This window comes from Diaporthe amygdali (genome assembly GCF_026229845.1).
Source record: "Diaporthe amygdali strain CAA958 chromosome Unknown NODE_29_length_634662_cov_65_424859, whole genome shotgun sequence".
In the NCBI taxonomy this organism is placed as follows: Eukaryota; Fungi; Ascomycota; class Sordariomycetes; order Diaporthales; family Diaporthaceae; genus Diaporthe; species Diaporthe amygdali.
In genome coordinates this window covers 243,335-267,320 of record NW_026517049.1, presented here as the reverse complement: position 1 = coordinate 267,320, position 23,986 = coordinate 243,335, and the positions used below count along the sequence as shown (strand labels likewise).

General features: G+C 51.6%; 7 protein-coding genes across 7 annotated transcripts; 2 read left to right on the top strand and 5 right to left on the bottom strand.

The window, feature by feature from the left end:
- Positions 1-2,298: 2,298 nt before the first annotated feature.
- Positions 2,299-2,992, bottom strand: J7T55_004357 (uncharacterized protein; the record flags this gene model as incomplete). Its single annotated transcript, XM_053132001.1, has 4 exons — positions 2,299-2,375; positions 2,476-2,526; positions 2,629-2,771; positions 2,874-2,992. 4 exons carry the CDS (start codon positions 2,990-2,992, stop codon positions 2,299-2,301), a joined length of 390 nt encoding a protein of 129 aa, XP_052989970.1.
- Positions 2,993-5,527: 2,535 nt separating this feature from the next.
- On the top strand, positions 5,528-7,382 carry J7T55_004356 (beta-glucanosyltransferase gel2; the record flags this gene model as incomplete). Its single annotated transcript, XM_053132000.1, has 5 exons — positions 5,528-5,664; positions 5,739-6,297; positions 6,445-6,706; positions 6,815-7,032; positions 7,092-7,382. The coding sequence occupies 5 exons, from the start codon at positions 5,528-5,530 to the stop codon at positions 7,380-7,382; spliced, it is 1,467 nt and encodes a 488-aa protein (XP_052989969.1).
- Positions 7,383-8,008: 626 nt separating this feature from the next.
- On the top strand, positions 8,009-9,052 carry J7T55_004355 (uncharacterized protein; the record flags this gene model as incomplete). The annotated part of the gene is made up of 4 exons (XM_053131999.1): positions 8,009-8,240; positions 8,296-8,439; positions 8,584-8,904; positions 9,027-9,052. 4 exons carry the CDS (start codon positions 8,009-8,011, stop codon positions 9,050-9,052), a joined length of 723 nt encoding a protein of 240 aa, XP_052989968.1.
- Positions 9,053-9,933: 881 nt separating this feature from the next.
- On the bottom strand, positions 9,934-11,873 carry J7T55_004354 (mfs glucose; the record flags this gene model as incomplete). Its single annotated transcript, XM_053131998.1, has 6 exons — positions 9,934-10,626; positions 10,686-10,735; positions 10,788-11,151; positions 11,227-11,378; positions 11,429-11,716; positions 11,825-11,873. 6 exons carry the CDS (start codon positions 11,871-11,873, stop codon positions 9,934-9,936), a joined length of 1,596 nt encoding a protein of 531 aa, XP_052989967.1.
- A 1,280-nt stretch (positions 11,874-13,153) lies between these two features.
- J7T55_004353 (uncharacterized protein) lies at positions 13,154-14,293 on the bottom strand (the record flags this gene model as incomplete). Its single annotated transcript, XM_053131996.1, has 2 exons — positions 13,154-13,899; positions 13,957-14,293. 2 exons carry the CDS (start codon positions 14,291-14,293, stop codon positions 13,154-13,156), a joined length of 1,083 nt encoding a protein of 360 aa, XP_052989966.1.
- A 2,951-nt stretch (positions 14,294-17,244) lies between these two features.
- On the bottom strand, positions 17,245-19,702 carry J7T55_004352 (topoisomerase TRF4; the record flags this gene model as incomplete). The annotated part of the gene is made up of 3 exons (XM_053131995.1): positions 17,245-17,532; positions 17,600-18,299; positions 18,354-19,702. The coding sequence occupies 3 exons, from the start codon at positions 19,700-19,702 to the stop codon at positions 17,245-17,247; spliced, it is 2,337 nt and encodes a 778-aa protein (XP_052989965.1).
- Positions 19,703-21,158: 1,456 nt separating this feature from the next.
- On the bottom strand, positions 21,159-21,918 carry J7T55_004351 (uncharacterized protein; the record flags this gene model as incomplete). The annotated part of the gene is made up of 2 exons (XM_053131994.1): positions 21,159-21,434; positions 21,487-21,918. 2 exons carry the CDS (start codon positions 21,916-21,918, stop codon positions 21,159-21,161), a joined length of 708 nt encoding a protein of 235 aa, XP_052989964.1.
- Positions 21,919-23,986: the final 2,068 nt, after the last annotated feature.

Below are 23,986 nucleotides of genomic sequence, written 5' to 3'. Positions count from 1 at the left end.
GAGGGGTCGGGCAAGAGATCTGGAGGCGAATGCGACAAAACCCTCCTGTCAAGCAATTGAGTCGCATCGGCACCACCTGCTCAGACACTGAACACGTGGGTGGTGGTGTGAAAGGTGTTTGTCAAAGCTGTGCTCGTAGTTGGCTTTTCCTCATGATTGGTGAGCTTCCCCAACGAGTCCGCCCGCGAGTGCCGATCCAGCGCAATGTCCAAGAACCCACGCACGGCCGCCAGGATACGGGATGACACCCATCGAGACATCGTAAGATATTACTGCACAATTCCCGCGCATTTGCACATTGTCTGAGCATCGACAGGCCGGCACTTGGAGATGATGCTGACTTGATGGTTTTCCTGCAGAAGTCTTGGCTCATCATTATTGTCTAATTTAATTATAGACTCATGGTGGACGAACCGGTGAATGCGAATGGCGCAGTATTAGGACTGACGCGGACCTGGTCTCCTACGATGAAAGAGACTATGTATCCTGCGCAGCGCCATTGGTACTCCTCATGCCACTCATGTAGCTTGTAAGACCGTCTAATTTGATGTCCCAGCCGTAATCTCGTCCTAACTCTGCATATGATGCATATGATGCATATGATGCACATGATGCGATGGGCGTTGCTGAAGATAATCACATGTCACTAATTGATGCTTGATCTCTTGCAAAGTCTCAGGGAAGACTTGGCGGCATTATTTCACACCTGGCCCAGAGCTTAACGTCCGGCAGACGCTATACATATGCTCTTCGTCTGACGCGGAGTAATAGCACCACCAAACATCTTTGCATTAAATGTAGCACGCTTGGAAATGAATAAAACCCTTGACGCATAGCACACAATATCTAGCGGTTTTCGTGGAAGACATTAGAACAAGTCTCAAGAGCAGGCCAGAAATTGTGTAGACATAGCTTTCTGCACTGGGTTGTATAAATGAAACCTACGACTTTCCCAAGATAATTGCCACAAGCTATGTGTGCCTTCGAAATGTCTGAGACAAATAAAGAAACTGGTGTATTGAGCGACTAACAGCGCTTTAAGGCAATAAAGACATCTTGAAGTATAATATTGTCTGTCCGTAGTTGAGCCAGCTTCCACTCAAATTTCCAGTCGGGCTAGATGATGTCTTTAAGTCATTGGGATTTCAGAGGCACTGAAGCGATTTCAGGGAGTCCAGTGCTTAAGAGGGTTGTCTTGTGCATTCCTTACGTCGCAGAAGCCAAAAGACTTTAACGGCTGCCTACGAGTACAGGAAAACATGTTCTTGTGGAGAATCTGACACATTCTGTAGGAATCATCAATTTCAATATCTTCATAATTGAATGCCTGCTCAGAGGACGACATTGAAAGTTTTAGACTCACCGTCATCGGTAAAAATAAATAAATGCAACAGTGAGCAGACATTGGCCGCAGTGCAACGAGCCGGCCTACATCAGTGGGAAGTCGTCTATAATATTGTCAACAAAGCTGCTCGAATTAAGAAAAAAAGGCCCCCGGGGGGGGGGGATCGCATTAGAAGGGCCGGCAAAGCCCAAGAAACTTCATATGGGCCTTGGGGTGACTTACCTGCCAACAGCCTTGGTGACCAGAATGCTCACGCAGATCGAATTTGGCATTCAGGAGACGGAAGCTTTTTTATGCTTGAATTACCGGTAGTTTCGTAAGCAGACTTTGTCTGACAACGTGTGCGGACACTTGAACCAAGTCGACCCTGTTTGGCGATAGATACGGGCGCTTACCTCATGTCGTCGTTCTAGTCTACCTGAGTATGCTACATTGTTTCTGGTGAATCACACCACATGACGATTATCTCACTCCAGGGCAGAGTGCGCGCCGTTGACTTCAGCCCGATCTTCAATAATCGCTGAAGACATTCACTACAGCACTTCTCCCTACTATGTTATGCTGTCTCCTGCATATGTTCGTTGAATTCGAAAGCAATGCTTCTTCAAACATTCCTCACATTCCCAGTGATGCCACGAACCGTCTGTGTCATTTTGCCCGATCTCGATGTCTGAAGGCTCCTAAATGCTAGATCGCACCTATACTACTCTGAAAAGTAGCCAGCACGGATTCCGTCACATGGCCTCACACAATGTGATCTCAATCACACTTGCGTGAGTGCTACCTGACGTCTCGACTAGAGAAAGTATTGTGAATGCCGACTGGAATTGGACTGCACATGGCTGGAGGAGAAACGCAAAGGTGCGCGGCCACTCCAACCAGGACGCTCGAGCCTGTCACATAACCAAGTAGCATGCACGGCAGAGCGACAGAAAACGTTCGGCCCTCATTAATCACGATGTGTTGAGGCTTTCAAGTCCAGGCTCCCCAGCTGGTGACCGAAATCGTTGTTGAGAGCGGTGAGCAAGGTCTGATCACAAGGTCATTTTGTCACATCGAGTGGCCTCAAATGAGGCTCAGGTGATGGTACACGACCACAAAATAAACTGCAGCATTGCAACAATGCATACAGCGGATATCATCGGTACCACCGAGCAATCTCTCCAACTGCCTCGAGAAACCTGTTTCGGGATTGTTATGAGGACCCTCCGTCGGCCAAGACTCAGGGTCCACGCGGGTATCCCTGCCTCGCCCGAAACCTTATTTTGCGCCTTGGAACAAACCGCATGCACGCCCACGCTCGCAGGGCTGCACCATCCTACGCAGGAACTGATCTGCAATCTGATCAAGGTTATCTTGCATGAACTGGGACCGGAGCCGTACGATCCCAGGGTCCTCCTCGTGGATCAAAGGCGTCGGGTTGCAACTGAGGTGATTTTGCAACCGAAGTCAACAGTATGCCCGAAAGGATTTCTGTGTAAACCTGCTTTTTGCTGACACACGGCGTTTAGTCGGTATTCCTCCGAACATGAGACCAATGGTCTCGGTCCGATGAAGCTGGAGGAATGTCGTGAAGGGTGCGCAGCTCGGTAAGCTGACGATGAATTTCGAGAAGGTGTCGGCCCAATACGACGCTGAAGCCGCCATAAGAAGAGCTTGTGGCCCTTTTGGATCTTCAAAGATCGAAGTCGCAAGATCTTTCCATTAATGTTCTGATCAAATACTCTCTGCGCCTGTGCTTTGTTCGCTGTGGACAACTTCCTGAGTAGGCCAAGTCTCATCGAATCTCTGCTCTGAACACAGCATTATTCTTGATTTCCATTTCCTTTGGCCGTGGCTGGCACTTCCCTTACACAATGAATATGCTTAACGCTTCCACTGCCGTCATGAGCCTATTGGGCCTTGCCATGACAGCTCGGGCCACCGTTGAGGTGATCCTGTGTGCAGAACCTAGCTTCGGTAACTGCGCCACGTACAATGTAGACTCCGGCAGTTGCGGTAAGGAAGTCAAGGCGTGCGAATATTCAGCGGGGACTAGCCACTTTAGCTAATTCGAGCCGGTATACGCAGTCGATCTGGCCCCTGTTGCACACATCGAATCAGTCGCGGTAGCGAGCCCATGTACTCTATACTCGTAAGCCACCCTTATCGCCCACATCTTGAGGCCCCATTATAACGGTGTGAGAGAGCAATATTCTGATAAGACAGCAGTGGAGCATCCTGCACAGGAGTTGATACTCAAGTGACGGGCAGTGTGCCATCCCTTCTTGATTCCTTTGATAAAACTGTCGCTTCAGTCTTGTGCAGTTGAACTTCAAAATACAGAATACCACCCCAACTGGTGGGTGGCCCGATCGCTTAAGAATGTTCAAAGTGTGTGTATGTGTGCGCGCGTGTGCGAGTGTGTGTGCGAGAGACATGTTATGACATGTTGAGCTTTCAGGCTTGCTGTAGAATGGATCAGAGCCATCAGGAAAACAGCCCAATACTGTAGTACACGTGACATGCGAGATAAGCTTGGTAAGATTTGGTGATTGACAGCATATGCAAGTGCTTGGGTTCGAAGAGAGGCAAAGAGAGTATTGTAGCCAGGGGGTCAGACTTGGCTACTGCCGTGCAAGGACTTTTTAAACCTTGCCAAACACTTAGCTCGATATTCACCTGTCACCCTGAGAAGATTTTGTGACCATGGACTTCGTTTCAAGACTCAGCCAACACAGGCTTCTAGAGATTTTCTCAGTCCTGCCACTTTGATGTAGAACGAACTCGTGGAATATCCAAAAGGGCCCCCGTCGATCCGGGTTGACATAGATGAGAATCTGCACCAGAGAACAATGTTGTAAAATGGGAGCACGCGATCAACAATGCTGTTAGAAGTCATCATGAGCAGTGGTCCTGCAGCCGTGTGGAAAATGACAAGTATTCGTCTCGTGTGTTTCGACTCGATCAGGCGTAATCGGTATTCGTGCTCGTTTGTCGCTCGGAAAATATTATCGACTTCGCGGATCAAATCCGTGTCGTTCAGTATGTCTTTGATCGCATGCAAAGAGCTACATATCGAATTTCGAAATCCAGAGGATGTGAACGGAGAGGACCAGGTTGCAGATTAATCAGGAGAACTCTGCATGTTTAAATGAGGACCCTCATTGCTTTGCCATACGAGAACAACACACAGGTACGCTTGCCTTTTAGAGGAAAGTTCTCGACTGATCGACCGTGCTGAATGCGGCGGTGTAATAAATGTACAAGCAGTAGAACAATGTCTAGAAAGGGGGCTAATTCAGCGGCAATGGTTTTTTTTTAGAATGCTCAAGCTGTCAAGGAGACGAACTGAGGCTGTGTTTGACAGGGAAGCAGGATTTGCTACGCGGCGCGATGACAAGGTTGACCAGACATGCCGTGGAGTCGACAGAATTCTGATCTGCTCATCCGAGGGGTGACAACGGACAATCAAAATTCGAGACTGAGTCGACATGTGAAAAGAATTGCCAGGGGACAGGGCAACTGAAACGAGCTTGACTTCTGGTTCTCTCTCAGGGAGGTCTTGAGCTTCTGTTCCGGTCCACAGCTGGCAGGGCTGGTGTTGACTATCATGTTCGAGTATGGCGAGCGCAAATTAAAGGCGTTTCGATTCTCCAGATGATGTCAGTTCTGTTCGCGGGCCGACAAGGAGATACGCGGGTATTTAAAGGGTGGATCGCATTGCAGATCTTGGAAGACGGAACCGGGCAATGAATGCCAACCAAAGGGCACTTGCGTAAACAAGAAAGCTTAGAAAAGAACGGGCGTCGTAATCAATTCGCACACTCCACCAGGACCCACCCCCTGAGACGGTCATCCAGTTTGCAGCAACCCACAGTTTCCAGGGTTCGCTCCCTCTGGTTCCTTGATATGTCCTGACTGTCTTCTCTCTTTCGATGTGGCTGGTCTGCAGGCTGACGTTCTTCATTGTTTACACTTTCTGTCAACATAAGCAATCACCCTCATTCAAGTCGCTCTTTTGACCAAACTATTGTCTCTTTTTCTTGCATTCTGCATCGTACTCTTTTCTGGACATCCAGATCCCGACAGATCGGAACTCATCTGTTGCCAAGACCTGCCAGGGCTTACGCGATCCCCGATTAGGCTTCTCCATCTCGATCCCGAGCTTGGCTTTTCTTGGGTGTGGAAACATTCGGCAACATGAAGGCAGCACATACCTCCTTGGCGGCGGCTACGCTGTTCTCCTCTCTCGCATCGGCCGTCGAGAACCTCAGTGTTTCCGGCGCCAACTTCGTCTCCAACGCGACCGGAGACCGATTTGACATTATTGGCGTCACGTATGAGAACCCTACTACTCCAGCCCATACGGTCTGAAGACAGCCTCGAACAAGCCGACTAATAAATAAATTAGATACCAGCCTGGTGGATCAGCAGGTTTCACTGGGAAGGCCGACCCTCTCAGCGATGCAGACGCCTGTCTTCGAGATGCTATCCTCATGCAACAGCTGGGTGTGAACACGATCCGTGTCTACAACCTGTCGCCTGACCTGAACCACGATGAATGTGTCTCGATTTTCAACGCCGCTGGCATGTACATGATTATCGACGTCAACAGCGGTCAATCCGGCGAATACATTGATCGTTCTGACCCCTCGTCCACATACACCAAGGATTACATGAACCACATTTTCGCCGTTGTCGAGGCCTTCTGGGACTACCCCAATCTGCTGGGCTTCTTTGCCGGCAATGAGATCCTGAACGAGGACAGCGACAAGAGCGCACCGGCTTACATTCGTGCCGTGGTTCGTGACCTCAAGGAGTACATCGCTCTGCATGCGCCCCGGGACATTCCCGTCGGTTACTCTGCTGCAGATGTCGCTACTATGCTCAAAGACACCTGGGCCTACCTTGGATGTTCGCTTGAGAACTCGACTTATTCGAGAATGGATTTCTTCGGCCTGAACGACTACGTAAGTGCTTCTTTCTACAGCTTCCTTTACATGTCAAGATTTGATGGCGACCCGTAGAGTTTTGGTTAGGAGACTGCTCCCGCCAAAGAGGAGTCCTTTGAACGTTCACAATTGATAGAATGTGATAATTTACTAACGGTACAATAGGAATGGTGTGGTGACTCTTCTTTCACCGAGTCCGGCTACAGTACGCTCGTTACGAACTTTGCCGACACGAACATTCCTGTGTTCTTCTCCGAGTACGGTTGCAACAACGTCAAGCCCCGAACTTTCACCAACGTCCCTGTTCTGTATGGTGACCAGATGAGCGTGCTGTCCGGCGGTCTTGTCTACGAATACAGCCAGGAGTCTGACGAGTACGGACTCGTTGCTATCAACAGCTCTACGGAGGTCACACTGACTCAGGACTGTACGTATACGCTTGTCTATTCTTCGGCGGCTGGCCAAGTGCCTCAAGTCTGAAGAGCAGGACCCCGAGAGCACTAAATCTACAAAACAGGCAGCTAACATATCATAGACCAATACCTGAAGGAGCAATACCTCAAGATCGACATGAGTGCCCTCACCTCTGTCAACGAGACCGCAGAGAAGCAGGAGACGACGGCTTGTGCTGCCTCTCTCATTTCCGAGTCTACATTCCTGTCCAACTGGGATCTGCCCGAGCGCCCCAGCGGTGGTGATGACCTCGTTACTTCTGGAATCACATCCGCTCCCAGTGGAGCCATCACCAGTGTGGTGAGTAAAATCCATTGATAGTACAGTTCGAAAGAACTCTAAGCTGACTGCATCACCAGACTGCCACTGACATGCCTGCCACTGTTCACAACTACACTGGCGCTGAGGTCACAGGCCTGAGCCTGGTGCAACTCGGATGCGCCGACAGCAACTCTCCCGGCCTCGCTGCTACATACAGCGGAGGTGCAGAGACCTGCTCTTACGCCACCTCGACTGGCACCTCTGCCAAGAGCAGCAGCAGCTCCAGCGCTGGCAACAATGTCAGCCCCTTGGCTGGCGCTGACTTCCAGGCGCTGGCGCTGGTTGGCTCTGTCCTTGCTGCCTTCCTCGGCGGAGTCATGATTCTGTAATGTAGACATGACGAGATACAAGGACAACATGAGGCTTTTCAGCTGGAGCTGGCTGTCCAACATATTGACAGCTTAGTCATCATTTGCTACTGGCGTTTGAGGCACATAGGCTCACGGGAATTCATTTCGACTTGCAACCCGGCTCGGGGAAACGACACATGCATGATGCATTGAGGGAGGCTTTGGCGAGGCAATTCCGAACCATAATTACAGCAGACTTTTTTTTCGATCAGCTAGATTTAGTTCACGTCTTATATTTTGAAATGATACCGTCTTGCAGAATATTTGAAACATTTAGCACTGCATCGGCCACGTGAGGGAAGACCTTTGTTTCTGGCTACTTACGAACCGGTGAATACAAACGCCAAGGAGCTTGGGTTGTGTGCCTAATCTGGCCTAGTGGGAAGGCGGACCCATTAGACGAGGGACAGGGTTGCCACTAGCCCCTTGAGGTAGCGACGCGGTCTGCGACGCGGTAAACTTTGGACTGCCAAACAACGCATTATTCACGTGCCATATATTATGTTCCGACTTCACCCTTTCACCATTCAACTTCAGAATTCTCAATATCCACCGGAATTATTTGCTACTGCTATTTTGTCAACTCACAAAATCTTGAATGAGAAATGATGACCCTTGCTGGAACAAAACGCACGGCCGGAACGCCCTACGCATCACCAACCAAGGCCGCAGCGTCAGCGAAGAGGTCTCGCACACAATATGATTATTGCGACGAGGAAGACCTCGAGTCGCTGCATGAAGATCAATGGAGCGCTGACTGGGATTCGGGGTCAGAAATGAGCATAGATGGCGATGACGAGCGCGACAGCCTGAAGGACAGATTCCTGACAAGCCCCCGTGGGTCTAGATCTTACGAAGAGGCACGGAGGACAGAGGTAATGGCGACAATCAGAGAAACGAAGCGCGCCTTCGATCATATCCAGGCAGGCTGCTAACATCCAAAAGGAATCCAGGAATCTGCCTCCTGCCGCAAATGTACATCGCAGATTTGGCTCAAAGAGCTCCGAAAGAATATACTGCGTCGGCTGTGCTTGCAGTAAGTTGGAACATCAGTGCAACGCTCCAAGTTGTGGCTGTGAGGGTGGTGTGTCCTGCCGCAATCCCCTCAATAATCTCGACCTCGGCGCTCTATTTGGCCAGGATCCAGTTTCTCTCCACCCTTGCTTCACGACCTGGGCAGTCAGCCAGAACATAGCAAAGCTGGAGCGCCAGCCCCTCTTCGATCTGATACTCGAAAAGGCCTTTCTCATGGAAGAGTTTCACGACTACGTGAGTGTGCCCTACATTGAGTGGAGGGCGAAATGGGACCGAGTTCCTGTCTCTGAGCGAGACAGTGGCGCCGGCCTTTTCCTCAAGCAAGAGTTGCTCCGCTTGGGCCTTACATCCCGGGAGGGTCAGCTCGTCTTCTACTCTTTCTGCCGTCGTGATGGGTGGCAAGAAACTGAGCATAATTGGCATTGTCGCATTTGTAGCGACTGTATGGAGTGGAGGGAGTGGCATTGTGAGAGATGCAATAAGTGCTCATATGGGCTCTCACTTCCTTGCGAGAACTGCGGGAGAGAAAAGGATCGCTATGGACAACCTGAGTGGAATGAACTGAGTGATGACGATTCCATCGATCAGTGGTGAGGCTCGACCTGATATGGTAGATACTGTCACGATGCCATGAGTCAGTATCCTTTCGAGATGGGTGAACCACGTCTTAGCTAGTGTTAGAGTTTGCTATGGGCCACGAGAGCATTCATGTCTCCAACTTCTGCGTGCTATGAACTGGTTCAAGGGGCAGCGTTGGATACAGGGACTGAGAAAATCAGTTGGCGATGGAGGCCCCAAATTCGACTTAAGCATAGCATGGGAATAATTGCAAAAGGCGCAACAGTCACTCTCAAGTTTGATGAAGTCATGTATGAAGGCCTGAATGCCTTGAATAGAGCTGTCTTTTGATCACAAGTTGACATACTTGAGACCACCCCTCAATGCTGCTGTCCCAATGCTTAGCCAAATGCAACCTTTAAGGCATCTGTTTTCTTTGTCCAAATAGTTACAGCAATTGCACGTCTTTTCAACCGCAAGAAAGCACCGGGGCTAGCAGCTGACATAACACCGGATGGGTCATCAAGGAGCCAACACCAGGATCTTGTCTATAAGGCATCAACGCCCCGGGCATGCGGAAATCCGGATATCTTGGGTCGCGCATGTGTGGCAAGGACGCAGGTACATAAGACACTGCGCCCCAAACTGCGTCTCCAAGCCTAATGACATCGTCACCGTCCAGATATTCGAGATACCACGAAAAGAACTGACTTCGATGAATTATAAACTGTCCCATCGAAGGAACAGCAGATTGGGACCAAAATAAGCTCGTCAATGGATGGGTATCTACTATCACTTGGCTCGTGTGCACGTAGCAGTGAATAGTGCTAGGGCACCGAAATCAAAACATCGCATCTCTCCCACGGCACCAGAGGTAGCCTAAACCAAATCACAGCCCGCTCCAGCGAATATTGCACCAGCCTACCTCTCCAAGCAATCAAACCTTCTCAGTCTGCTCCAAGGTATCCTCCTTCGCAACTGTTTCAGTCTTAGGTGCAACCTTCAGATTGCCCTCCTGGATCTCTTTCTCAAGCTGATCGAGCCTGCTGCTCTTTCCTGATGTCCTCCAAGCGGGGATGCCGGAGTTGAAAACGTCATCCATCTCCTCCAGTGTGAAGCCCTTGGTCTCTGGCGCCATCAAAATCATATGAATGAATGCGGCAGCATTGAAGGCTCCGAAGATGTAGTACATGTTATAAGAGATGTTCCAGAGCAAAGGCGGCACTGCGAAGGCGAGCACCATGTTGAAGAACCAGTTCGTCGCGGTTGTCAGGCTGACGGCCTTGGCCCTGATCTTGCTGGGGAAGATCTCGGCCGGATAGGTCCAGGACACTGGACCCCAGGTGGTGGCGAAGCTGGCGACGAACAGGTATGAGCATGAAATGACGGCGCTGGAGACGGGGCGGTTGTTGAGGATGATCCAGGTGATGTTCTCGTTCTCGACAGTGCGGGTCTCGGCGGTGTTGGGCTGGCCATAGTACTGTTGCAGAGCTCCGCTGATGAACAGCCACGTCATCATCAAGAAGGAGCCGATGATCAATGCTGGTCGACGCCCGAACCTGTCCAGGTAGACGATGGCTGGAAGAGTCATGACCACATTGATAACGTACTGAATCGATGCGGTGAGGAGCTGCATATTGACTATTAGCGCAAACAAATAGCAGCGGAGGGTAAGCGAAAATTACGTACCGGAGATCCGATGCCAGCTCCCTGCATGATATAGACGATATAGTACATCACTAAAGAATGTCAGCATTGGCTCAAAAGAACTGAGAGCGCGGGTACACCGACTGATGTTCATGCCGCAAAGCTGGGACCAAGCTTGGACGCTCATGCCCAAGAAGACACGCTTGAACATTCCATGGGCCACCAATGCCTTGTAACTGCTGATAGCCTGCTCACGATCGAACTTCAAGGCATCCTCGATCTCCTGGTATTGCGCGAGAACCTTCGGGTGGTTACGGTCACCGTTGCCGATTGTGCGAGCCAAGACGTCGAGTGCCTCCTCCCAGCGATCTTTCGAGGCGAGCCAACGCGGGCTGTAAGGGAAGAAAAAGAGTCCTACGAATAGAATGACTGCTGGGACCATTTGTACGCCCCAGGGAATTCGGAAGGCAGACTCTGGCTGATCGGGATCGTTGGGACCACCTCCGACCTACACACAGTTTTCGATTAGCTTCCGTCCGAGGGTCCGTGACTCGGGTGCAGAACTAAACGTAAGTATACTTACATTTGAGGCACCATACTGAATGAAGTATTGAATCAAGATACCCCAGGTAATGGCCCACTGCTGCAACGAGACCACACGGCCACGAATTTCCCTGGGAGCAATCTCGCTCTGGTAAACGGGTACGACGCTGGATGCGATACCAATGGCCATGCCTAGATATACTTAGAATGGTCACGACCAGATCAGGCAGTCAGAAACCTACCTCCGACGACACGCCCGGCGCACAGCATTCCGCGGTCTATAGCAGCACATTGTATGATGGCACCGATGATCCACAGGATGCAAGCCACCTGGAGAGCCATCTTCCGGGAGAATCTATCGGCAAGGAACGAGCTGCTAAGAGATCCGACGAGACTGCCGGCGGGCATCGAGGCGGTGATGGCTCCTTGGGTGTAGCCAAACGCCTGGGGGTTGTTGAAATAACGGGTGTAGGCCTGGGTTCCGAGCACACCAGACATGGACGAGATATCGAAACCGAAGAGAGCTCCTCCTGAAAGCCGGATATAAGTCAGTGGAAGTGCCCGTTTGCTTTCTTGACAATTGAGGGAAGCGGTTGAAGCATCACGGAAGCGTTTGCTGCGATACGTATGAGACTTACCTATAGCGGCAAAGCCGCAGATGAAGTAGACATTGCTGGCTTGATACATCTTGTCGATGAGAACGTTGTATTGAGCTTCACTGACAACAAGATCGTGGTTTGGTTCTGTTGCGGCCTTCGGCAGCCTTGTGTGATTCCTCAATGATCAGAGTTGTGAGGGGCAACAACCAGCACTGGAGAGTGTCAATGGAAGCTAGGACGAATAAATACCCATCCAAGCATCAGTAGATACGCAAGTGTTGCGTGACTGAAGGGCGAGAAGAAGTGATTCACAGAAGCTAGTGAATCCGGGGGGACAAATGTATTTGAAGGCTCCCGCATCCCTGGACAAACTCACGAGACGAAAGCCAATCGCCAAGGGGTCAAACCACTACAACGGACCGAATAGAAAACCAAACAGACCACACGGCCGGTACAAACAGAGGCTGAACGTTACAAAATCTGGGCTGCAGTCATCGCCAAGGTGTAGTTGGTCTGTCGCAGCCGTCACGTTGCACCCCCAAGAGGCGCTGCCCTGGCCGGGCACCAATCATGACGATCCCCGACGGCTGATATCTGGCTGAAGGATCGTGTCCTCATTCGACGTTCCCTGCAGTTCATCTCGTTAATGGCCTTGCGTGGTATGCAGGTCACGCTCTGTGTACCCCAGGCCAAGACTCCTCATTGCGGGGGAAGTCTGGGCATGATCCTTTCCTCCCCGGACGACAGCTTCGCACAGCCAATGGCGGCACGTCGAGTTCCGCGAGGACCTCAGCGAAGCTAATATTGCAGCTCGACTGGCATCGGATCCCACGTCAGGGGTTGCATTTGTTACCCAAGCAGCCCAGAGTCTCGGTGGAGGCCAAAATCCTGAGGGGCTTCAACCCCAAACTCTACGCCGGTCTACAGATGTCCCGATAGAGTTTTCAAAACCTGGCGCCGCCACGTGATTACATTTCATGTATATGCGAGACAGTTCATAATGTTACACGGGACTGTTGAAGCACAATATGAGCCAGAAGCCTGTGCAAGTACCATGTATAATCAAGCAGGCCTTGTCTTATATAACCAGCACGCCATAAGATTCGAGAAGACTCTTCGTGCGATAAAGTTGTCTTTCGACCGAACTTGATGTAATCAATTGTCATGTTACACCTTAGCTGAGTTTATCTGGTGATACTCCAGAGATATACACATCGGATCCACTTTAATATAGCAGTGTTAGTGCTTAGGAGGACATGATTGGCTCCTGATGACGAACTCGTACACCATCTTATATAGACAAGGACAAAGAGCTAGACTCATATGGTATATATATACAGTTAAAAACCTCAAACCCTCTCCTCTTTCTTACAGGTCGTACCTGCTCTTGATGTGCCTCCACCAGTCACGGGCCATCCAAGCATCGAAGTCAGTGATCTCCATGGCTGAGCCCGCCATCATGATGAAAGATGTCTGGCCAGTAGGGGTCCAGTCATAAAAGTCATCGAGGCCGTAGGTGTGGCCCATCTCGTGCAGGAGGATGTGGATGTTCTCGGTGTCGAGGTTGTCGATCATGTAGTCGATGGGGAGCTGCTGGCCCCAGTCACCACCAAAGCCGCCCATCTGGCCGTTCATGTTCTCGCTGAGCCACAGGGAGACGTCGTAGCGGCCGGCCTCGCCCTTGGCGCAGCCGCTGTAGTCGTTGTCGGTGTAGTGCATGGCACGGCCGCAGGCGGGGTCGCACTCGGGGATGCCGTCGACATCGGCTGTGTCGGTGTAGATGTTCAGGTCGGAGGTGTCTCCCTCGAAGAGCGCGGTGTTGTTGGTGGCCCAGCCAGAGATGGACACGTCCACTGAGTCGTAGGGGAAGCCGTCGAAACCGGCGAGAGCCTTGGAAACCCACTTGTTGTACTGTGTGCTCAGGACGGTCTCGAGCTTCTGGCGCTGAGCAGCAGTGATCTTATTTGTGGATGCGTCCCAGCGGACACAGTACTGGATCTTGGCCTTGGTGGCCATGATGTGGTCGTAGCCAAGGTTCTTGAACTCGGTGTTGTCCGTCGTGTACTTGTCCCAGACCTCAGTGAGGCCCTGGACGAGATCCGAAGGAGGGTTCCCTACAGGAATGTCAGAATAAGGGTCTGTTACAAGTCAGATCGATATCAGGAACGTACAAGTGGTGTTCGCAGTAGAAGTGGAGCTGGCAGCTGCGACGCGAACGGGGTTGGTCGTAGTAGCAGCAGTGGTGGCTGCGGCAGCGGCCGTGGGAGTAGCTGTGGGAGCAGCGGAGGGAGCAGCGGACTGTCCATGGCCACCGAAGTTTCCCCACCAACCGCCGTTTCCCCAGCCTTGAGGAGCACGTCTGGCCTTCTGGGAGAAGCCGCCAGCCTTGTCGAGCTGGTGGGCCGCGCCGGGATGAGGTGCACGAACGGCCTTCTCAACAGCACGATCCTGAGTAGGGTGTGCCTGGGCCAAGGCCGCGAGGAGGGAGAGCACAGTGACAGTCTTCATGGTTAAGCTGATGAGATGTTGTTGTTGATGTTTGCTATGTAATCGGACCCATAAGGGAGAAAAGTCTGATACGGCCGAGACCTAGCTCGAAAAGAAGAGTGTGAACGAAGGGTGTCTGAGAACTAGCTCAGTGTAAATGAATGAATGTGTGAACAGAGTCGAGACTGGTTGATCTGGTTCTAGGTCTGAAGTACGTTTGAGGTTCTCAGTTTACTTATACCATCTGGGCAGCTCCAGGAATGCCAAGACAACCGCCCCAACATATCACATATCCTGCTAATCTCAGAGCCGAACGACGTTTTACGTACACATCTGGTAAATCAGGTAACTTCTCCCGTTCAGAACATTCTATTTTTCGTTTAGCTGGGGGGATACAAAGCTCAGGAGGATTTCCGTGAGGCACTAGCCGACAACTTCAGGGGGGGACTGAGGAACAAGCATCAGACCTGCCGCGGATGGGTCTTCTCCGTACTCCTTCCCATGTAGGTATCCGGATGTTGGTGAGGGACCATTCCCACCGTCGATCACCGAACAGCCCAGCCAGGCGGACCATGCCATTCCCAGAGATCGATGATCGGTGGTAACTATTAGGCTACCGAACCTTGGTAATTACGTGGACTAGGTCGTGGGGAAAAACTGCTTTGGACTCCACGTTGATGTTCTTCTTCCCATACAAATCTCGCAGAACAAAGTCGGCCCACAAGTGCTGGCCAATCGACTACGGCCCGCGGGAATCCCTGTGAGCGGTGCTATACGTGTTTGGTGGAAACGCCAAACACAACCCCACAATATGGAGATCTCCCGGCCCATCGGTGGAATTGTCCCTGTTCGTCATTTTGCGGCTCACGAAACGCCAAGAGCAAGTGGTGTGGTCCTGCCCCTTGCCCAACACGATTCCCGACGTTGTCGGCTCGTATAAACATTTTCTCATTGGGCCACCTCGAGGCCACTTACTGGAGCAGTTGCCTCGCGAAGGGCTTGGCGACTTCTCTCATGTAGGCTGGCTTGGCACAATGTTTGTGCTGTTTCAAGGAGACAAACAATCTGCAAGCCAGGGGGAGTCGACAGGTCGGATTTGCACAACAGTACCGAGAGACGCGAGCGACGCCTTCTAGGGAATTGCAGTGTTGATGGGGTCATAACTCGAGCTGATGATCGCCGTGTGCTCGAGTCGCTGTCTTGGCCACCGCAGTCAAAGCTATCCACTTGGACGGGGCCAATGTTGGCGAGCCCGATTTTAAGCATATGGATCTTAGAAATGAGATCCTGTAGGCTAGGACAGACTGGTGTTCTTCCTTCATTGGCTGCCAATACTGTAAACTCTACCTTGGCATCGGCAGTCAGAATGACAAGTCTGGCCCCAAGCTGCTTTGTGGGGGAAGCTGCAGCAGTGCTCGGGACAAGGCAGGAGGCGACGGATTAAGCCATCAGTCGAACGGGGCCTACTCTTTACCGAGTTCGTAGAGCATCACCGCTTTCTTAGGTAATTGGGAATTTTGAGCGAGCATCATTTCCCAAACGTAAGATCAGACGGCCTGGCCGTACGGTCCCGCGTAGCTGCTTAAAAGCATTTCGGCCGCCATCGAAGTACAGCCTCTCCCATCATCGGGCTGTATCCGAAATCTTCGACCACAGCGGTTGGGTCACTGGCCGAGTGATACAATTTATATGTATATACCTCCCTTTGCTCGCCACAGCTAGAAGTAGATCTGCCTGGCGATGTTAGCCCTGTTTCCAATCCTCACCTAATACACAACGAAGGAAGCAAATGAAGTAGAATGGCACACCAGAGAAGACCTCGACGGAGACGTGCTGTATGCTGAAGTGCCCCAGTGACATCAGAACCAACCCCAGACATTGATGTGGTCTTAATGACAATATAATCCCAAATCGGCAACAAAGCGTCACGCATGACTCGGATATGCGAGATATTGTGGGTATGACCTCAATCCCTTGCAATGAGTCGCAGCACTTTGGGCCTGTGGTGCTGATCGAGCACGCACCTATGAGTGAATCTGGCCGTTTCCACGGCAAGCGATTCGAATTTCCTCTCCACAGCCAGGCATCAAGTCCAGCATGCAGTGAGAAAAGTGGTAGTAGACCACTCCTGATGTCTCAAGAGTGATCCACCACCGGGATGGTTGCTGCTGTTCGGCGTACTCAAGTGACAATTGCCGCCACACAACAACGCGCAAGGCGAGGAAGTGTGTCCGGCTCCGGTCAGCTCGTCTCCGCATCAAAGGTTGTCAGTGTCGCGAGGACGTCAGTGAAGACCACGCCGGTTCATTGCCTGGAGAAGAATCAGTAGTATGATGCGTTCAGCGCATCAAAAGATAAGGAATGCAGTGATTGACTGCTGCACCGAAAACAAAAAGATAAAGAAAAGAGTAGAACACTAAAAATAGACGTGTCCATTAGGGCCCATTCGATGATGCCCGCTGCAAAAAATGCGCCCAGACTCTGTCGACCCGCCTTGCAGCCTACAAAAGTAAGCCGCCTGGGCAAAGGAAGATGGCCAAAAGGGGCGCGTGGACATTCAGCACCGACGGCGTGACATGTCGGGCTGAAGATCATAAGTCTATCATACATATATCTGCTAGAGATAAGCTCGGATTTCGCAGAAAGTCTTTCTGGGGGAGGGATAAGAACCAAAGACGAAACAGCTATCCAGCAGCCCAAGACTGCTGGATTTGGCAGCCAGCTTTCTCGCTGTCTGCCGGGTATCCCGAAAGCGTAAATTGCCGCCGTGACCGTAAACGCCGTGACCGAAAGTCCAAAAAGGAACGTTTTGCTGTCATCCGCATAATTCTCAAGGTGCCACACTTCCTCCGTAACGCCGAAATCCTCAATTTGTCCCTCCGCGTCGTTTCCACTCTTGTACAGACTCTTCTGGAGCGAAGCTGACGATCAGTCGGCAGCGTCATCGCGTTGTCCATGCTCCCGAAAGTACTTCACTCGTCGCAATAGCCGAAAACCTTGCGGTGGACTTTGCGCAAGTAGTTCCGCTGCTCGCGAAACATGGAGTAATTACCTCCTAGAATGATCTCAAGAATACTGTCGGACTTCTCGCCTCGTGCGATCCGCTCTATTCGCTCCTGCAACAGCTTGTGTGCCTCGGCGAAGCAGGCCATGATCTGAGGATAATTTTGAGAACCGCCTGAAATGTCGTTTGCGGGGTTGTTGGGATCAATGATGGACAACCGACCAGGGTTTCTGTAAGTGAACGTAGTGACTTGGTTCTGACCCAATTGTATATTGTTAGCGCTTGATAAACAATTAGGGCTGATTCAAACTTGCCTTGTTTACATAGCCTGGTGGGTTGAGCCTCAGAGCGGTGATCTTGTAGTTGAACCTGTTGCCGTACAGATCGAAGAAATGCATGAGCAAAGAGCCCAGATTGCGCTCTGGTACCATGTCACCACTCTGAACCTGAGGCATCATTTGGAGCATGCTGACGACCATGCAAATGACAGAAAAGCCGCCAATGCCGCCGTTCACGGGTTCATTCAGGCCACGCATCAACAAGAACTGCTTGATGACGGTCACTAGAATCGGCATGACGGGGTACTGCTCCCTCCAAGCCCTGAACGTCTGAATAGCAATAACGCCACTAGGGTTCTCGAAGGAGATGTCGACCTTCAAGCCAGTGTTGCTATCGACATACTTGACCAATGGTACTCTTGCCTTTGAGATCATCTCAAAGTTGTTGTGAACTGCAACGCGGCTGGAACGGAGGTAATCCCTGAATTTCTTGAGCTGATTAAGCCCTACAGGCATGGTATTACCACCGGAGAGCACGGCGTCGGAGCACAAGACAAGATCCATGTCGCCAGTAGGCAGGTAAAGACCAGACATGAAGGAACCGAAAGCATGCAGCTTACGGCCCCGCCAAGCGCTGTTCTTTTCGAGGATGCGATTGAGATCATCTACGAGATTTCCACGGAGGCGGTCTTCAAATTCGCGTGGTCTCACTAAGTCATAGAAATCGCTGATTTCCATGTGAAGCCTGCGTGATATCAGTCAGCCTGTGGTACCGGAAAATATGCCAAGTCTTCCGTACCTGACGTTGACCTGAGCCGTTGAATCCGGAACAGTCACCCATGGCGAGTTGTTCTCGCCCTTCTTGAGCCGCCACTCCGAAACAATCGAGCCTCCACTGGGCCTCTTGGGGGCAGCTTTCAGCTGTGCATGAGCTGGCAGCTTCAACACATCGTCATGTGTGCGCTTGCGTGAACCTAGATCCGTGGATTTGGGCAAATCCATTTCGAAATCGACACGTTTTATTGCCTTGTTAGCAGTCGGAGCCGCTGATGCCGCCTTGCTTGGTCCTGAGGTGGCGATTGACACAGCCGGCAACGAGGCAGCCGGCCGCGGCGCAGTTGTGCCAGGTATTCCTCGAGCGCTTGAACGCTCACGATTGTATGTGAGGGGGTCGATGAATTCCTCCTCATCTTGCTCGTCCTCACTACCAGACTCGCATCGGATAAAGTCTTCGTCGTCGGCGGGGAGCGAGGTTCTCGTGCTCTTGGCAGGTTCGACGCGGGCCTTGCGGATCAATTGGACCACGTCCTTCTTCTTCTTGTCTGGGTCTTGCTCAGGTGGCAGAGCAGTGTAAGGGTCGGGATTAGACCACTTAGGGGCTTCGTCGGCCGTCGAGTTGGCTGCTGTGCGGGCGCGTTTAGCGCTTGGTTGGGCAGACTCGTTTTCGTCGTCCGAAATGTCCATATCAGCCTCGTCACTATCCGATAGTTGGTCGAAGGTCCTGTAGGTCACACCATTCTGGGTGTCTGCAAAGTCTTCCCTGGGCTTGTTGTTGTCGGTCGACTGCAGGATAGCGCGTTCAGCTGCTACGAAAGGCCTCCAAGGACGTCTTCCGGCGTAGCCTCCAGCACCACGACCTCGGTTACCGTTTGGACGATATGATTGCCGGTCGTTGTGAGGACCCCTGGCGGGACCACGAGGTGGGTCTGCTCGAGACCTGGGCTCGTCGGGGCGGTAGCTGGTGTACGTGTCGGCGACGCCTCTGGGCTTCTCCGAGCGGAAGTTGAAGTCACCCTGGGGTGGACGGAAAGAATCGGAGCCACGAAAGGTTGGATAAGGGTCTTGCGGTCTCGGAGGGAGTGGGTGGTTGTCAGAGCGGCGCGAGGGTTGATAGCGATCATTGCGATCATCACGATCACTGCGATCGTTGCGGGAATAACGACTACCGTGATCGCTGCGATGATTAGGAGGAGGGTACGAATCGTAGCCCGACGGGGGCGGGGGAAGGGCATTGTAGGAGGGAGGAGGGGGAGGTCGATAGCTGTCACCGCCGCCATAACCATCATTGCCAGGCGGTGGCGGCGGATAGCTGCGCGACGCGTTTGAGCGTCTGTCGACTCCCGGAGGAGGCGGGTAGTAATGCGACATAGTACTTGAGGGCTGGGCACTCCTGTCTTACTACCAGGGTCTCTGAGACCTGTGGTAGAGGTGTCCAGGTCTGTTGAAGTGCAGAGTGATACTTGCTCACAATGCGAAAGTTTGCGAAGATTTGTGATGGTTGTCGGATGGGTGCAGAAATCACGACAGACAAAGAAAGACAGTGACGAAGTTTGACTAGTGGGGACTTGGTAGTGGACAGCCGGCAGGCAGGGCGTTGCCTGCCGAGACACAGTTCGCTTCACTAAGGATCGTGTGAGTAACTGTGACGGCGCGGCGGGCGCAAGGGTGTGACTGGAGGTGGCTGCGCACAGACCACCTCCAGTCCCAAAGCCATTTGCTTGATGGCAATCGGGGGCAACCTGCTCTCCTGCTCTTTTTTCTTAGCAAGACAAGTTTTATTTCAGAATTCTACAATAATGAGCAAGACTTGAGAGCATAGCCTCTTCTATGTCCCTCTCGCGACAGTGACCAGTCTCGCTCGACTTCATTCACCTCGTTAAATATGTAAAGAATTCAATTGTTATTTGAAAGAATATGACTTTTGTGTTTTGAATAGGTTTGGAAGGGACGTTAGGTTATCTGAGAGATTGATTGCTGGTCACCCACTTTAACACACCTTCGACGCATAAATATGCCAGCCAACGTGGGACATAAGCTGCGACATTTCGAGATTCAGTCATCAACTGGTTAGACATGGCACATCCAAGTATGAATCACACAATTAGTCCATACCCTACCAAGCCAAGCACTAACGCTACAGACAATATGTGCATGCTGATGTTAAATGCTGAGGTCTCAAGTGCGGTTTGCAAGGGCGAGGCGCTCTTTGAGTGTGTACGTGTTTAAATCTCACTCAATCGAGAGGACGTTATGTATAAGAACAGTAGCAAATGTTTGTGTCTCGCTCGGAGAAAGAGAGGCGGGGATGCTACATATGTACAGCAATCCAGGCATCAATTATGCTTGGCAAATGACTGCACATGGTTTGTGCATGAGCACTGCTCTCGTTTTTTCCTTGTTCCTTGATAAACAAGCAGCACCAGCCCCTACCCCGGTCTTCAATCACATCCGGTAGAGCCCGCAGCTAGATAGCAGAGCCGCACTTTGAGAACACAGACAGTGGTCGAGTGATCGGGCATGGGGTTTTGGCTCTACTCAGAGCCTGATCTGTACAGATTTCCGTATTCATTATGTCTTGCAACCTTGTCAGCGCGATCCTCGGCCATTGACTCCTCTCGGAATGGCTGCACCATGTACAGAAAGGATTGCCGGATTGAGGCTGCTTATAGTAATGCCCGTGTCCGGCATGTTAGGAGTCCTCTGGCATGAATCTTCGTCGTCCGTACTCCGGGCTTCTCATTTGGAATATTTAGGGTTTGTTGTGCAACCCTGCCTTGCAACCTATGCCCATCTACATCCAGGCAGAAATCTGATGGTTTCTGTCCTACGGTGCAATGCTTTCCCTGAGCAACTTTTTCGTCTTCTTGAGATGTTTTCGAAGGGCCTTGACACCTCCTTTGCCGTTCTCCAAAGCCCCGACCTCCTCTTTATTTATGATAGGACCGGCTATTTCCATAAATCCATGATGCACAAACAAGCCACGAGACTCTTCTCCACGCCCGTCAAGTCGAAACTGGCGTGGGAGCCCAAGCAGTGTTTCCGTGCGCTCAAAAAGACTGGTTACAATCTGGATCAGAATAATGGTACGAAGGTTACCAGACTTAAGAGAAAGAGGTCAGCTCTTGAACAAGGGGTGAGACGTCAGTACCCACGTATCGGAAAGCTGCGTCACTTTCCGAGATTTCCGTAAGTAGGTCGTGGATGTGAGCAAAATGGACCAGATGTAGCCGGAGCACCTGTATGTATATGCTCAGGATTGCAAGTAGAGAAGCAGAGTCGAGTGTTGGAACAGTACTTAGATTGGAAGTTGCAGGAAGTGAGGGTATCGTAGAGCTGACGGAGTCTGTGGGTGAGTCCAAGCCAATGCCATTGTCAAAATCGCTACTCGCGTGGCCTACGCTCGATTGCGTGGGACGGCGCTTCCAGGTTTCCTGACGAGTTTGGGCCGGAGCAGGTTGCGAAGGAGATTGGGACTTAGATAGCAGTTTGAGCACGTCGATGAATTCTCGCGTCCTGTTCAGGATATCGTCCACCGCAGGTGTCGACGACTTTGCCTCATCTATGGGTGAGATCATCGTGTCCATGGTGGCATGAGGGCGACCCTTTTCAAGGCAAGTCAAGAGGGTAATCAGGTCGTAGTCCACTCTTGAAAGCTGTTGGAGAGGATGCTCCGCGTCTCGGGTGTAACGATTGCTACTGATGACTGAGCTGCTTGTATGGAAGGAAAAAAGTTGCTAAATTCACATGACCCAGCTGGTGAACGGCCGCACCGTTCCTCTTGAGAACAGTGTGACCAAGGCATCAACCATGCTGGCTCTGCCAGGGAAGAAGGGATAAGGCCGCCTTTCTCATGATACCTCAGGTAGCATAGATAATTCTGCGCCTGTATCCTGGAGAATTATGAGATTGTATTTGACGTTATGGGTGACTTCTCCCGCATATTTTTGTGTCTATTTTACGGGTGGACTGAGACGGTCCCTACGTGCTTACGACACGAAGGCTCGATTTGGCTGTAGAAATTTATTGATTTCTCAGCTGCACGCGTGCCCTCGAAGCTATTTACAATACAGCGGTGCGCTGATAAGACAAGCCTATCGATAAGAGCCCTGTGAGCCCAGAGGGCCCCGCTGGCCTTAGCCCCACACCCTCACACTACGCTGCATTCAGCACTTCGACATGTTATTCGAGCGCCAAATCACCACTGAATATCATACTTCGGCAGATGTGACCCAGCAGCCTGCGAATTGTTCTGACAAGTATCTCCAATGGATGAACGAAAAGGAATCATAGAATAGATGAGCCTCCTTTGCCACCTTGCCCTCCAAGGCCCTTAGGTTCAGCTTGGAATTCCTCCAGTAAGGCATGAATGCCCAGTGCGCATCACGACGCTTGCTTAAGGTTCTTGAGCAAGTGCTACAAATAAATACACCAATGCAGAATACTTCAGGGAGTCCTGTTGATGCTTGGAGAAACGCGTGCAGACGGAGAAAATGGCAACCCGCCTCCATGTTCCCTGCCCGCGCCAGCCGATTGGGACGCCTCTAACTTGGCTGCAGATCCGTCCCGGTAGTGCAACAACGCCACAAGTCTCGATTCAGGCACAAATAAGCACCACGCTACCAGTATCCGAAGAGCCGCAATGCAAGATCGATAGTTCCGAGCAAGAAGAATGCGACGTTGAAGACTGGACTGCCAGACTGCCAGACTGCCCAGGGCGTAAGTCTGTAGACTATGATGCTGATTGCTGTGGCGAAGTCTATCTAGTGTGGAACAAAGATCACTTATTTCGCTATCCTGCTCACTGCAAGGTTACAAAAACGGAGAGTTGCTGCGGGTAATTTGTTATCGAAGCATCATGGTGCTGGCCGCGCTGTGAAGTTGCATGCTTGTGCACACTCCTTCCGACCTCGCAGCTGGGCTGGCAGACTGGCTTCCAGTCGTGATTGTTGCGGCGAGCCCTGGAGATACGGCTGATGACTGCATAGCCTTCATGCCATCACAACCCCTGTGCCGGTGACGATGACAGCGATGGTTGCCCATGACGGTTGTGGATGGGGTGGAGGAAGGCAATTGACGAGTGGACGAGTTGTAGGCCTCGGGAGGGCGGGAGTGGAGGGATGGATGCTGTTTGGGGAAAAGAACGGCTCCTGCCGGGGTGGACCTTCCTATGATTGTACAACCGCACCAATGAGAGAGCCTTCCGCCAAATCGCCTCCCAAGATATTTTCGTGACGACAACACCGCCTGGGTACACCGATCCATCTGAGTTTCCTCAAGTGCTGCTCTTTCAGCGTTTATGGTATGTCGATTATCCTTGAGCGACTTGAAGGGGCTAATCAAGCGATGTCTGGAAAATGCAAGTAGCTGGGCCACAGGAACAGCACCAAAACGGCGACGTTTACTCCCACGTGCCTTGCCGTCTTGCTAGCGAACGATGGGCTCAGGCTGGGTCACCTTTAAGTCGCACAGCAAAATGACGTTGTCGGTGGGTCTTCGTAAACTACCACATCGGCCCTTTTCCCAGAGTCGAGAGACCCTCCCCCGTTTCTCCAGAATCTCTTACCCCAACCGTGACCAAGATCTTCACCACCACTTCCCCGAGGGGTAATGTCTGTTTCGGCTAGCCCATGACACGGCGTGGTCTGACGGCCC